Source organism: Talpa europaea (genome assembly GCF_964194135.1).
Source record: "Talpa europaea genome assembly, chromosome: 15".
Taxonomy (NCBI): domain Eukaryota; kingdom Metazoa; phylum Chordata; class Mammalia; order Eulipotyphla; family Talpidae; genus Talpa; species Talpa europaea.
This window is the reverse complement of record NC_140083.1, coordinates 18,693,490-18,707,851: the sequence shown is the minus strand read 5'-3', so window position 1 is coordinate 18,707,851 and position 14,362 is coordinate 18,693,490. Positions and strand designations below refer to the sequence as shown.

The 14,362-nt window shown below is 39.4% G+C and overlaps 1 protein-coding gene across 1 annotated transcript in view; it reads right to left on the bottom strand.

The window, feature by feature from the left end:
- Positions 1 to 11,722, bottom strand: part of EEA1 (early endosome antigen 1) — a gene marked incomplete at both ends in the record, with an annotated part of 228,466 nt that extends 216,744 nt beyond the window's left edge. The window contains one exon of the mRNA XM_084255965.1: positions 11,588 to 11,722. Coding sequence (XP_084112091.1) covers positions 11,588 to 11,722 — 135 coding nt within the window. The remainder of the gene's footprint in view (positions 1 to 11,587) is intronic.
- Positions 11,723 to 14,362: the final 2,640 nt, after the last annotated feature.

Genomic DNA, 14,362 nt, shown 5'->3' with positions numbered 1-14,362 from the left:
TATAATACTACAAGAAGTAAAGAATAGGGACCATGAATTTAATCTACCATCCTCAGTTACATTAGGTAGAACCACATGAAAATATCTTATCTTGGGTACAAAATGGTTTGAGAAACTGATTATCTCATATGGTTCAATGTCATATCAGCAGTAGAAGTAGGACTTATGCTAGGACTTTTGTATAATGGCCACTAGAACTACCTAGGAAGCAGCACAGTGGTACCACATTAAAAAAAAAAAAAACAGATTTGCTAAGCACACAGGAAATGAAAAATATATGTAATTGTCTGTCTCTGAAATAGCACTTTGGTTCCCTTTAAGTAGAGTCACACTTCACCGGAATCAAGCATTCACTAGAGTTTAAGGATTATGTGAAAATAAACCTTCAGAGCTGAGTACCAATAATATTTTCCCCTGAAGAGTCAGAGGCATGGTGGGCCCACAGGATGGTGATTACTTTTAAGTAGAGTGTTAATTACACATGAGACTTTGTTATAATTGTCCCTGTTGAGAAAACTCACCCTCCGATAGAATCACCTAACATCTAGTATATCTTAATAAGAATTTCCTAATTTGTTCATCATACACCCTGTTTTTTGGCACCACACATATATACCCATAAGCTTACTTTGTCTGTTTCTACCTTTGCTCACCTCTTTGGAATACTTGTCACCTAATGGACGTCCAGCCATCCTTTCTACAGCATGCCCAGCCCCCAGCAAGATGGCTTAGATGTCCTCTACTCTCCCATAATACTCTGTACATATTTGTGCTGTAGGACCTAACACATGGTAACAAAAAAATATATAAGTATATATCCACTTCTCCCTCTAGATTGTGAATTCTTTGAGTGCAGAAACTAAACATTATTTATCTTTGCATCCTTAATACCCAATGCAGTGGTTGGCAAATAGTGGAGGTTAAGAAGTATTTGGCATAGGAAAGGAAGTCCATTACTCAGGGCAGGATAAATGTAGGCTCAGTAACAAACAACCCCAATTTATTTCTTGTTCACATGAAGCAGATGTGAACAAGGGGAGTGGGGGCTACTCAGATAAGAACTTACTCAATGGAGAATATGCAGTGAATCTTTGGTAGTCAGGTAGCTATCCTGTCACAGAAAGAAGGGAGGAAGGATGTGAGGGAGACTGAAGGGAAGAACTCACTCAATGCCCAAATACATCAGCAGTATCTTTTTAAGCCCTATGCAAGGAATTCTGCTCAAATTTCCTACAATTAGACCCTTAAAACCAGATATAGAAAATTGTTGAACAATAAATTCAGACAGAACACACCAAAAATAAAAACAAGGGCAAACTCATGGCAGTTTCATGGATTACACATAGTCAAGAGGAAGGCAAGTTTCAGGAGTAGGGGCCAAGGGTGTGTGAGTGTGTGTGTGTGTGTGTGTGTGTGTGTGAAAGAGAGAGAGAGACAGAGAGACAGAGAGAGAGAGACACACAGAGAGAGACACAGAGAGAGAGAGTTCCATGTCTTAACTTGAGAGATGGTGGGAGAAGACAATGTTGGGATGATGAAGATTGGAAAGGGACTAGGGAGACGAGGCTTATGGGATTTGTGGGAGAATTTACCAGGAATATTACCTACCCTGAAAAAACTTAAAGTCTTCAGTGCAAAAAGTCAACCAAGGGAATCTGGAGATGAATAGGTAATGAGAGAATCATGCCCCTTAGGATCTGGGAGCGGGTGAGGAAGCCATTGTGTTAGGATCTGGAAGTGGGTGAGGAAGACATTGCCCATGAGAAAAGCAAACACTTCCCAGGAGGTTGCTCAAAGTGAGAATATCTGGGGTCAGAAGGCAGAGGGTGTTGGGGTATCTATAGTAGATACTGATATCTCATCAAGATTCATCTTCTCTTCTTCCCAGGAGGTAGTAGTTTCCTCCCTAGTACTTGAGTATTACTATGTCAATGGAATATGAACAGAAATGGTGCTACTACTTTCAGACCCAGCCTATAAAATCCTCCCATGTATACTCCTCCCATGTATATATCCTATATATATATATATATATATATATATATGGGATATGGCTTTTTCTTCTTCTTTCTGCTAGATACAAATAACAATGAAGTCCTTGTTTTGGTGAAGTCACAGATGGAAGGAGCCTGAGTCCTTGAATGACATCATGGAAGAGAGCCTACACACCTAACTCAACACCCACCAGGACTGCATATGAGCAAGAAATAAATTCCTACTGTATTATGGTTACTGTTATCCACCATCCAGGTGCCATTTCAATGAAGGACTTATCATCCCATGTGACCGAATACTGTCAGCAAAGAGCCTTCAGTTGTCAGCCCCTTCAGGAACTGCCTCAGCTCTAAGAGAGTTGTCTCACCCACATTTATGTTGTCTCACCCACCTTTATGTCGTTCCAAAGGAAGCCCACATCCAGTGATCAACTGATATGACAGTGACTATCCAGCCATTTCAGCCCAATATGGGATATGGCTGCTGCTCTAGAGTTTCTATGAATTGACCTATTTTGTCACCAGATTTGACATGTCTCTCAACTTCTCTCTTGTCCAGTCCTGCTTCCTTTCCTTCTTTTCTACAGATGTAAAACCTAAAAACATTCCCTAAGAAGCATCCAGAGACTGCTTCCTAGGGCACCCACTCTGAGATATTTTGTGAAGAAGCTACATGGTTGAATATGTTTGTTATAACATTCCAACCCATCTTGACTACAGAGCACAGAGGTGAACACATTTCTGCTGACAAGGCTAAGCTAGGGTAACCAGAAGACAAGTCCCTTGGTAATGAGAAAAGTCTATGCCATCTGCAATGGCAGAAAATTAGACCAACACACAAGGAGGAAAGAGAGAGACAGATGGAGAGAGAAAATCCCAGCTGGGTCAAATCTCCAGTTTTTGAAAGAGTAATTCCTCAAGTTTTTCTTTGAGATGCTCTAGTATCTTTCCCAACTACAGGAATCAATGAACTTCCTTTTCTTTTCTGTTTTTATATCTGTATTCATAGAGAAAAGTCATAAGAAACCCACTCCTGACCCTGTGCCCATTACCACCCATGCGAGGCAAGGGTGAAGGCCTAAATTAGCCACTGTCAGTTCTTGTTCCTTGTAACCAAAGGAAGGACAGTTTGGAGATATGATGGGAGCAGAGTACACAGCCAAGTGATATATTCTGGACAGGACAAGTTCAAGTGCTTGTGAGATATGTCAGTTCTATGCACCTGGAGTTCAGGGCTGAGGTCTGGGGTGGGGAGAAACAAATCTGAGAGGTACCAACATGTAGATGGTATTGTGGTGTCTAGCATAATATTCCATGTCTTTTGCTGAAAGCAACATGATTTTCTTTTGTGGTAATCTTGGCTAATCTTGATGGGGCTCTTAACCAAATGTCAAGTCCTCCTCTAGTCAAGCAGGGAACAGGGATCTCAAGCCTGGACAGTTGACATACACTGTCCACCTGGTTACAGCAATTCTTTGAGGATGCTAAAATGAATTAGGTCAACTCAGGAAAAAAAAAATTAGCCCAAGGACATTTGAGGAATAATCAGGAACAAAGAGTTCTCTTTCTGGCAGGATTATTAAACAAATATAAAGCAAGTTTAGAGCTACCAGTCTTTTTTTTTATAACCTTGGGTCCATTTGATGAGAATGAGGGCAAGATAGCAAAATAAGCAGATCCAAATGATTGTGTGAGAGAGGCATTGTAGTGAGACGACTTTGAGATCCCTGGTGCTGTCATTTTGAATTATGTGAATCAATAAATTCCCATTTTTGCATCAGATAGTTGAGTTGAGTTTATGTTACTCACAATCAAGTGACTTCAGACAAGTACAAATGGCATTTAAAGCCCCATTCCTGGATAAGATCACACAGGAGAGAGTATAAACAGAGAGAGGACTGAGAAACCAAACACACAATAAAAAGCCAATAGAAGAGAAGGAGCCAGCCTTTTGATTACATGGTCTCTAGTCTTTGATAACAAAAAAGGACCAGGATGATAATGTAATTCATTGTATTATGAAAAGCAAATCTATTGGCAGAAATTGATAATTTTTTTAAATGAGTGATAGGCATATAGTTTGAAAATTCCCAAGTCAAAACATTTCTTATGCTTGAACATTCCCAAATTTTAAAAATTCATGTGTGACTTGGTGTTGCTGCATCATTCAAAGAATTCAAAGGAAAGCACCTCTTTGCTGGAGAGTTCCATTGCCGCTGAGTCATGCCATCCAAGATAGCAATGGCTACCTGCCTTTTCTTGGCACCCAGCATTCTGAGATGCAGGAATTCAGGAGTTTGGGCCAGGAAAAGTCAGACATGTGTGGAATGTTTGTAAATATGCACGAGCTCTCTGTGGTTTGCACAGTGACAGAGAGAAGCTTGGGCTCAGGTTATGTTGGCCCCTGAGCTCACTTTGGATGAGACAGACTGGTGTCTGCCAACCAGGGTCCCCTGTTTCGAACAGTAGCCAAACTAGCATCTTTAGCTTCAAAGGGGATTGTTCCAGTTCCCATGTAAACAGTAGGCACCACACCAAACTGATAATCTGAGCAAATTGTACAGGGCTAGGAGTGGTGGGATGATGAGTTCTACCCAACAGGGAGCTGAGACAACCAAATGGTGGTTCTGGAGTAGGAAGCCAGTCCCAGGGTGCAGAATAGGAATTGACTGGCAGGAACTGCAGAAATAGTCAACTCGGAGTCTGCAATTAGGAGGAAGAGTTTACCTTTTTTTTAACCAGATACAGGTGACAAAGGAAAACTTATCCTTCTGGAACATAGGAGAGAAATGTGAATTTCAAGTCATCTTACTTACGATAGAATTTTGATGGGAAAATCAGGAACAAAGAGTTCTCTTTCTGGCAGGATTGCTAAATGGGTATACAGCAAATTTAGACTCTGATAACAGACTCTGAGTAGTCAAAGCTATTCAGTTAGCCTTTGATTTCAGGAACTATCACTGACTGCAATCACAAGACCCACTGATATACAGCCTAATAAAACACCAGTGCCCAGGCTGTGGAACCAGAGTGCCCGGGATACTATCATGAGTTTATTACTTGCTTCCTTAATGTACCTCTACTTCCTCATCTATAAAATGACAATTTGAGCCTGGAAAACATTATACTAAGAAAAAAAAAAACAGACACAGAAAGACCAATAACATGGTTAAAACAGTGATCATAAGCAAAGAAAGCAATATACAGATTCAGGGCAATTCATACCAAATTTTCAATGACATTCTTCAAAAGAAATACAGCAAACATTGAAACTCACATGGGGCCACACAAGATGCCAAAAAGCCAAAATTATCCTGACCAAAAAATAGGAAGAATGGAGGTATCACAAAAATTAATTTATTAATTCTTTTGCTGACATCTATAGAAATTATATACTTGGCATATTAATATGTCCCTCCACTGAGGGTTTGGAATTGGGGCTGCTCACAAGTTACTATTTCTTACTTTGCCTGGAGAAGGTAAGAGCCATGATCATTTTGTTATCCTTCAGGTACCTCCCCATTGTCTGGAACATCAAAGATTTGAGATAAACATCTCATACATTTCTGAAAAATGATCTATTCAGAGTCATTGTATCTACATCATAATCAATGGCATGAATAAGTCATTTAAAATCTATATCTGCACTTTCAGATTCAAGCAGCATGTGACCAGAGGAATACCCCATAGGAAGTGCTTTAAAATGAATTTGTTTTCAAAGACTGAATATATTTTAAGGAGCTGGTGCTACATTACATTTTATATTAGCTTTGGTTGGCATTAGATAAAATTATTTTGGTGATCATGCAGTTAATAATAAACTTTTGTAGCTATAGTTGACTTGTAGTTCCCAAAAGACATGACCACTTGAGAAGCTCAGAATGTGACCTTATTTGGAACACAAGTCTTTGTAGACAACTCAATAAAAGAAAACAAAGAATCAATCAAAAACTGGGCAGAAGTGCTAAATAGGCATGTCTCCAAAGAAGGCATACAGATGACCAAGATGGAGAAAATCTCATCATCACTTATCACCAGGGAAATGCAAATCAAAACCACGAGATACCACCTGACACTGGCCCACATCAAAAAGACCAGAAACAAAGTGCTGGTGTAAGTGTGAAGGAACAGGAATATGATTACACTGTTGGTGGGAATGGACACTGGTGCAGCTCTAATGAAAGCTGTGTGGAGATTTCTCAAAAGACTAAAAATGGATCTGCCATATGAACTCTTAGGTATTTACTCCCAAAATACAAAACCACTAATTTGAAAGGAAACCTGCACTCCTATGTTCAGCAGCACTGTTTACAAATCACTCTAAGTGGCCCCCAAAGATGAGTAGATTAAGAAGATGTGGTTTACATACACACACACACACACACACACACACACACGAATACTACTTAGCAATCACAAAAGATAGACTCATGCCATTTGCAGCAACATGGATGGAGTTGGAAGGAATTATGCTAAATGAAATAAGCCAGAAGGAGAAAGACAAACACCAGATGGTTTCACTTATATGTGGAATATAGAGAAACCAAACCAAAGGTCAAAGACAGACTTTAAAATCAACCCTTGAAAGTTGACTGTAGATCTGAGGCTTTCAGAAGGGGAATAGGTGAGAAATAGGTAGGGTGGGAAATAGGTAGGGTGGGAGAACAATGGATGATGATGGAGAATTGATGATGGTTCTTTGGGGGTGGGAGTGTTATGTTTCCTATACTGTCAAAATGTTAGCAAGGATGTGAAATAATGGCAATTCAATAACAATCAACCAACCAATATTTAACTTTTAAAAAGGGTCTCAAGAACACCCTAGACAGAGACAGAAAAGGAGAAGACATAGAGACACAGAGAGAAGGTGAAGGCAGGGTTAGGGTTTTCAAAGCCCTAAGACAAGCAATGCCAAGGTTGCCAGGAGCCACAGAAGCTGAGAGCATGGGCCATGGAAAGATTCTCAGAGCCGCCAGAGCAAACATGGCCCCATCTGCTGATACCTTGATCTTGAACTTGGGGCCTGCAGTACTGTGAGAGAATCCATTTCTGTTGTTTTAAGCCATCAACTATGTGGTCATTTGTGATGGCAGTCCCAGAAAATGACTATACCTGCTGAATAATTGACTAATCATTTCAAAGTCACACCAAGCATAGTTCCATTCTCCTGGTTTTGTTTGACTTACATCCTTCATTCAGAGAATGTTAGTGAGTCACCATTGCCAGGGTTTTTTGGAAATAGTGTTAAATTTTTCTACAGCTAATTAAATGCTATGGTCACACAGCAACTGCTGTCTACAGGAGTGTAAACTAGACTGTTGTTGTTGGGCTATTTATTTTTAATCTTAGAAAGCTAAATAAGTTCAGGGGTAAAACTTAAAATACTAGATTCTTCTTCCAACTGGAAGGCAGAGTAGCAGAGTGATGAGGACCATGGGAAAATGTCAATCCTTGTCCTTGAACAAATTAATGGAACTCTCTAGGTTTCTCTCTACTCATTTGGAAAATAAAGATTATTGAAATCGCCCCCAAAATATTACCAAACAACTGAATAAAGGAGACACTATCTTGACAAAGTCCTAGTAGCCTCTCAGAAAAGGGAGGACATATAAAGGGTTTGGAGGTCTCGGTTCAAGAAACTCCAAGAGGATCTTTCAAGGAGGGAATTGACTGGAAGTGGGCTCACATGCCGACATAATAGTTTAGGACTGATGGATCCAGTGAGCTGAAGGGTTGAAAGCAAATCTTGATGGGTAACTGTGGCTTCATAAGAACAATTCATTTGCCCAGAGTGAACAGACTGGTATCTCAGATAAACTGACCTGCAGGAATTTCCTGCAGCAAACAGAGAAAGTATTTATTGGTTTACAGTCTTATCTTTCCCAGAAAAGTTTTCATGGAACAAATAATCAAGTCATATTGACACAGGTGGTCTTAGTTCTAAGTCCAAATAGTTATGTCATGTTGAAAGCAGTTGTCACAGTTCTCAAGATAATAATATCCACTTCTGGCAGTTGTGTTAAGGAGCAAATGAGATTCTGGCTCTACAGTGCCACCATATCAAAAGGATGAAATAAACAATAATATCATCATTATTACTAACATTATTATTGTCCATTTTTACCTATTTGGAAAAACAAGACAAATGTAGTTGGAAAAATTTCACATTCATCAAATTTTTTATTGCTTATTATAAGGAATAATCAAAATAAATGACTTGTAGTTTTCCTGTAATTCAGAGACTACTAAACTACTGACATTGTCGATGGAATTAACACTTATATAAATAAAGAGACAAAAGAGGGAAAGAAATCAGGGCTTCATTTCTTTGCTGTGATTCTAGATGGCTCTATATTTGCATTCCCTCAAGAGCTCTAGAGTAACCATCTCTCTCTCCAAGCTCACATCTTCAAATGCTGAGGGGTTTCCTGAATGGTAAAATAAAGAAATGCAATACTTCATGGAGACCCAGGGGTCTCTCTCATCTATTCCCTATGCATAATCTTGGTTGAGTTAGTAAAAATTTTCTAGCTGGGGACATCTCTTCAGCCTTGGAACACACAAAACCCAGAGGAATCCCTTGAGTGTTTGTGCTGGCTTTTCCATAGTCATTTGGGACAACAGTGATGGGACTGGAGGGGATTCTGTTAAGAGAAAGAAGTCAAAAGGAGAAAGATAAATACTAGATGGTGTCCCTTATATGTGGAATATAGAGAAACCAAACAAAGGGTTGGTAAAGCCAAACCAATAACAAACCCTAGAAATCTGACTGTAGAACTGAGACTATAGGGGGGAGAGGGAAGGAGAGAGAGGAGAGGACAAAGCAGGGAGGGTACACAATGCACTATGAGGAGGACTTTGTGTGCTTTGATGGTGGGCGTGGGATGGTAACAACGCCTGAAGGGAGATCCTACACCTCAAACCACAAACAAAACTATAAACCAATGTTGCCTTAAAAAAGAATTTAAATTTTTTAAATCCACAGACAGCACTGAATCTCATCCCAAGAAGATGGTAACATGGTGGGTGTCTGTCTGACTCCAAGGGAGTGGTCGCTCAGCAGTCTCTCACTAAACCCCAGAGCAGCAGAGACAGAAGAAATTACCCTGGTTCTATTCTCTGACCAGTTCACTCCAGGGCATCTGAAATTCCCTCTCAATTTCCCCATCTCTGACAGAGAGACAAAGTCAGTGCACTCTCAACTGTTTTGATATGCTTTATAAATAAATGAAAGAATCCACATTCTTGAGAATAAAATTCATCATAATCCTAAAAAATCACTATTATGCAATAATGAAGACAAGTGTTAATGGACAGGAAACTTCATCAGTAAGTCAGAATAATAATAGAAATGCTGATCTGAATGAGCAAAATACAATGCACAGACTGTGTTTTTTAAAATGTAATGGCATCTAATGCGATGTTACTTAAATACAAAAAAAAAAAATCTTTAAATGCAGTGGCACATAATTGCCAAACATTCTATGGTTTTAGGGACCACGCCGGAGATGTACTTAGTGACTACATAAGATGATGTATAATTGACATTAGTTATTTACATGCTTAATTGGTCTGAACATTTACCTTATACTGCTTTTTGCATTATTAATTTGCTCAATTTGTTAGAGTTTCTGAAGCGGACGCAACTTCATTTTAGTACCTGTTTTGAATTCTAAATATTGATATATTCTGGCTTAATAACCTAAGGCACAGATCCCAGGACCTTACCTCAGCATCCTAGCTAACCATTTGTACTTGTATATCCCAGCCAGACTACTTAACCTCTCTGTGCCTCAGTTTCCCCAATGATAAAAGGAAAATAATAATCATAGTTATCTTGGAGGGTATTTGGGAGAATTAATGAGTTAATTCATGTAAAGTAATTAAAGAATGCAGTGCAAGTACATTATACATTTTAGCTCTTATTTATATTCCTTAAAATTACCTGTGGACATTCCTGGAATTTCAGCTTGTAACATTTATGGTGACATTGTCATAGGGAGCAATATGGCGTGGAAGAATTCTTTTAGTTTAAATCTGTGTCCTCTTTTATCTGCATTATTAGAGTATTGGGCAAGAAGTTAGGAGATTTAGGTGCTAGGTCCAATATAGTTGTCAACTCTGTCATCCTGAGTCTATCACTTCACCTATCTGAATCTGTTTATTAAAAGAAAAGAAAAAAATGGGGGGATATGGGATGTATGGGCTCACTGCATCATCATAACATAAGGGTATGTGCTAGAAAGAACCTTATAACAATAGAGCAAAGTTTAAGTTCAAATTCTAGCACTTGTTGCAGATAAAATTCACAGCAAGTCACATATCCTCTTGGAGCCTCAGTTTCCACCTCTGGAAAATGGGCAGAGTAATAACAGGCATGTTCCTCTCCCCGGTTTGTGGGGCACATACAACCAGATAATGAAGAGAGATTTTTGTAAATTATCAAGTACCAAATAAATGTAAGGTAGCATCATTAATGAAATTCTCTGTAGCCTGATTTTTATGCTAAATTTTATTATCTTTCCTATAAGCTTTTGCCAAGTGTTTGTGCTTCTGCAGGTAGGATTCTAAAAAAGATTTGTTTGGCACTCAATTTACATTAAATAATATTTCCTTTAGTTCAGGTAACTGCCATTATTTTTCTTTTTGCCCTTGAGTCATATTCCAATTATAACTCTGCACAAGTCAAGAAACCTAAAGTTACCTGATTGTATACTACCCCTCCTTTGTGCAGATATCTCAGCAGAGGTAACCTAAGAAATAACTTTCTCTATCTTGGGATTTATCAATATTTTAAAGGGATTGTTACAGACAAAGAAGGTAAAGAAAGATTATCTTCATAAAGAAAGGACATGAATAAAACATGTTTGCGTAGGATTGTGTGCATGCACACACGCACATACACACAGCAGACATGAACCTCTACATAAACTATGCTCCAACCAGAAAAGCACTTTCCTACCTCTGTGCCCTGATTCATGCCACCCCCATCCACCTGGAATTCCTATTCCTCCCATTTCTGCCTGTCCAATCATACCTAGATATTAGGGCCTTGTTAAAAATTACAAATTTTCAATGAGATGTATTGAGTGGTTCTTTATACTCTCATTAATCCTCAAGCTATTCATCCTTTTTGGAAGATGATAAAGTGGACAGATGAAAAATTAAATGACTTATTCAAGGTCATCTTTGTGAAACTGGCCGAAAAGTTTGACTTATCTATTCTTACCTTGTACCCCAAGTTTATCTTCTCAAATCACTATAGTCTGAACCAATGGGTACACCCCTCACTAGTCCAGTTCTCTTAGTATCCACATATAATATCACATGTAAGCTTGCATTAGAGTTCCTTGTAAATAGATACTTCTATCCCCAGAAAGCAGGTCCCATAGAACAGCAACAATTCTTTTTTTCCAAATTTCCAACAGCTTTTTAGCACCATATATGTATATCCAGGTATTGCCTAATTTGCATCTGTTGAACTGGAGTGGAACGTCACAAGGATAGTTCCTCATTCTATGAATGAACTCAGTTTTCTACTTGTCCACTTTGAGTCTCGTGAAAGGAAAGCCTTCTGGAAACAGCATAGTTACCACAGTGTAAATGCAAAGTCTACCACCGCTTTCTGCAGCTCCATAATTCTTAAATGCGAAGCTCTCTTTGGAAAGAACAAGACGTGATGGGTAATCCCTTACAGACAGCTTTTGGGAGTGACCTGTCCTTGACATATCCTGAGTCAGCTGTAGTCTGACGGCCCAAATCCATTTACATGATTTTAATAACTGTCATTATTTCTGTCATTACTTCAACCCAATAAAAACCATCGCCGGATTGATGTGATTATTCCTCGGTTGCTCAGAGTCTCCAAACTCCAGCGTGTGACAGAGCATATGGTCTTTGCCAACAGCATTATTCATCAAAGGAGGGGAAATCACAGTAGCACTCTGCTTTTCACAGTAGGTGATGGCTTTGGGCAAGTCACAGCTCCAGTCTCTCAAAGCTGCAGTCTCTGTTTTTCTACAGTGCACTTCATAAAAGTGAAAATGGAACACATGCTGAATGGGGTTTTCAGAATAATGAAAACCCTATAATTAGGAAGCAGTAGTTAAAATTATATTACCCCATAAGAGTAAAGCATAGTAACAAGCTAATGCAATTACTAATTCAGCTTTTCTATACATAGAGGCAAATAGTGCAATTAAATCCTTACTCTTGATTTTGCAGGGGCCTAATGCAAGGGAAATAAATGAGCTGGATCCCCTTCTTCCCATTTCTGTCTCTATTGTGCCATCAGGGAATAGATTTCCCTCCTCTGGTTCCCCAATGCTTTCTGAAAAATAAAGTAGGCCACCAGCTGAGAGAAGGATTATGCCCTACAACCATGCACCTGGAAAAGAAGCCCTCACTTTACAAAGGTTGCCAAAAATTTGCCATTGCTACTGACAGCCTCCTATTCCCTTGTCAGCCTGCTTGTTCCACTTAGCAAAAGATTCACTATGTGGGTCTTTGTATGTGAATGTCAGTGTGCATCACGCACCTTGACTGGGACCTGTCCCCATACATGGTGCCCATCTAACTCACCATCTTTACCTATAACACTTCTCCCGTATGAGACCAAGCCACTGCAGACAAATGATCGACCCACCATCCCCCAAACAGTTTTTACCTTCTGATTGCTACACCTTTATGAATACCATTCCCTCTGCTTGCAGAGTGGATACCAAATTACTACAACTTCTCCCAAACACCCCGGTTGGAGGTACTGGCCTCATGTAGCGAGTGGTGTTTCATTGCCACAAAGAGGACAGATGAGGGTGGATCGATTCTTTGATGCTAAAAACAAACCAACCAACCTGGAAACTCAACTTTCTGCATGTAATTATAACCTTTAGTATCCAGCAGTACAAAGCCCAATAGACCCTGTTGGGACATGCATTATTATACATGAACAACCAAATTCAGTAAATGGTTGGTCAGTTCTGAACACAGAATAGAGACCCCTGGGTGGCCATTTTGATTAACCTAACTCAAACATTCCTGATTCAATAGAGGAAGATGAGAAGACCCAAAACTGTGTGCCAATGGGACATAGATTCATAAATAATTCATTGAGATACATAAACAGCAAGTTAACCAATATTTCACTGACTCTAAGTTACCACTGAATGACCCTAAAACACATCATTATTTAATCCGTCATGAAAAAAAAAAAAAAGCACTAGTTAAAAATTTTCACTTTCTGTTGTGTTAAATTTTAAATAAATCTGTTTTTATTAAAGAAAGCGTGATGGGGACATATTTCTAAATGCACAGCAATGGCTGCCTTGTCATATCCAAACCTGACAAACTGAGATGTTTACACCATCCAATGTAAGATGCATCCTGATTCCAGAGTTTTAAACTGCAAGAAAAGGTGCTTCAGCCCCAGTGCAAGAGGGACTGTGTACTGTTCCGATGAGAACCATGTACAATCTACAGCCTCTCACCACTGACATCGGTTCCAGTTCCAAGTGACAATGGGATTCCTGCCCATGTCTTCCTGGGCTCCTTTTCCTATCCCCCCCTTTTTGTAGGCTCCATGGGCACCCTCCCAGGACTGGCTGCACAGTGGACACCTCGCACTGTGGTCACATTGGCTACCAGTGACCAGCTTTTAAGGCCCAAGCCTTTCTTTTGGGTGTTTTTGTTTTCATACTTTTTCAAAACTCCTTAGCACTCACCATTGCCACTTTAGTACTACTATTATTACTTTGGGTTTGTTTTTTTTCTGAAGTTTATTCTTTTTTAGAAAATTTTTGTTGATTGAAAACCAGTAACTGTCCCTATTCTCTTCCAGGCTTTTATATTTCTGCAGTGATTTGGGGTGCTCTTTTAAAGTGTATCCCTGTTCCACTCCTAAGAAGTTACCTAAGCATTCCTTCTCTACTAGCCTAGCTCTTTTTTGTTTTAGTTTAAAGTTCCTTTTTTTTTTTTCTGTTATACAGCAAGATCAAAGGGAGCACCTTGTCCCTGGGGCTTCAGCTACTGGCAGGAAGAGAAGCACAGAAAGGACTTTAACTCTTTACCAACCATCATGACCCATTATCCAATCATTTCACAACTCGGCCAGAGGACCCCAATGCCATATACTTACACACACACACACACACACACACACACACACACCCCACTCAGGCTTACGGTCTTTTTTGAATTTACTTTGTTTCACCTTCAATGAAGTTTTTAATATTCATATTAACCTGATTTTACCTGTAGAGAAATGATCAGGGACATGTGGGCATTCTGTGATCTGTCCTGGTTCTAAATGTCCCTGAGGGTGGTCCTGACCCACATAAAAACAGATTTGCATCAGAGTGAATTTCATTCAA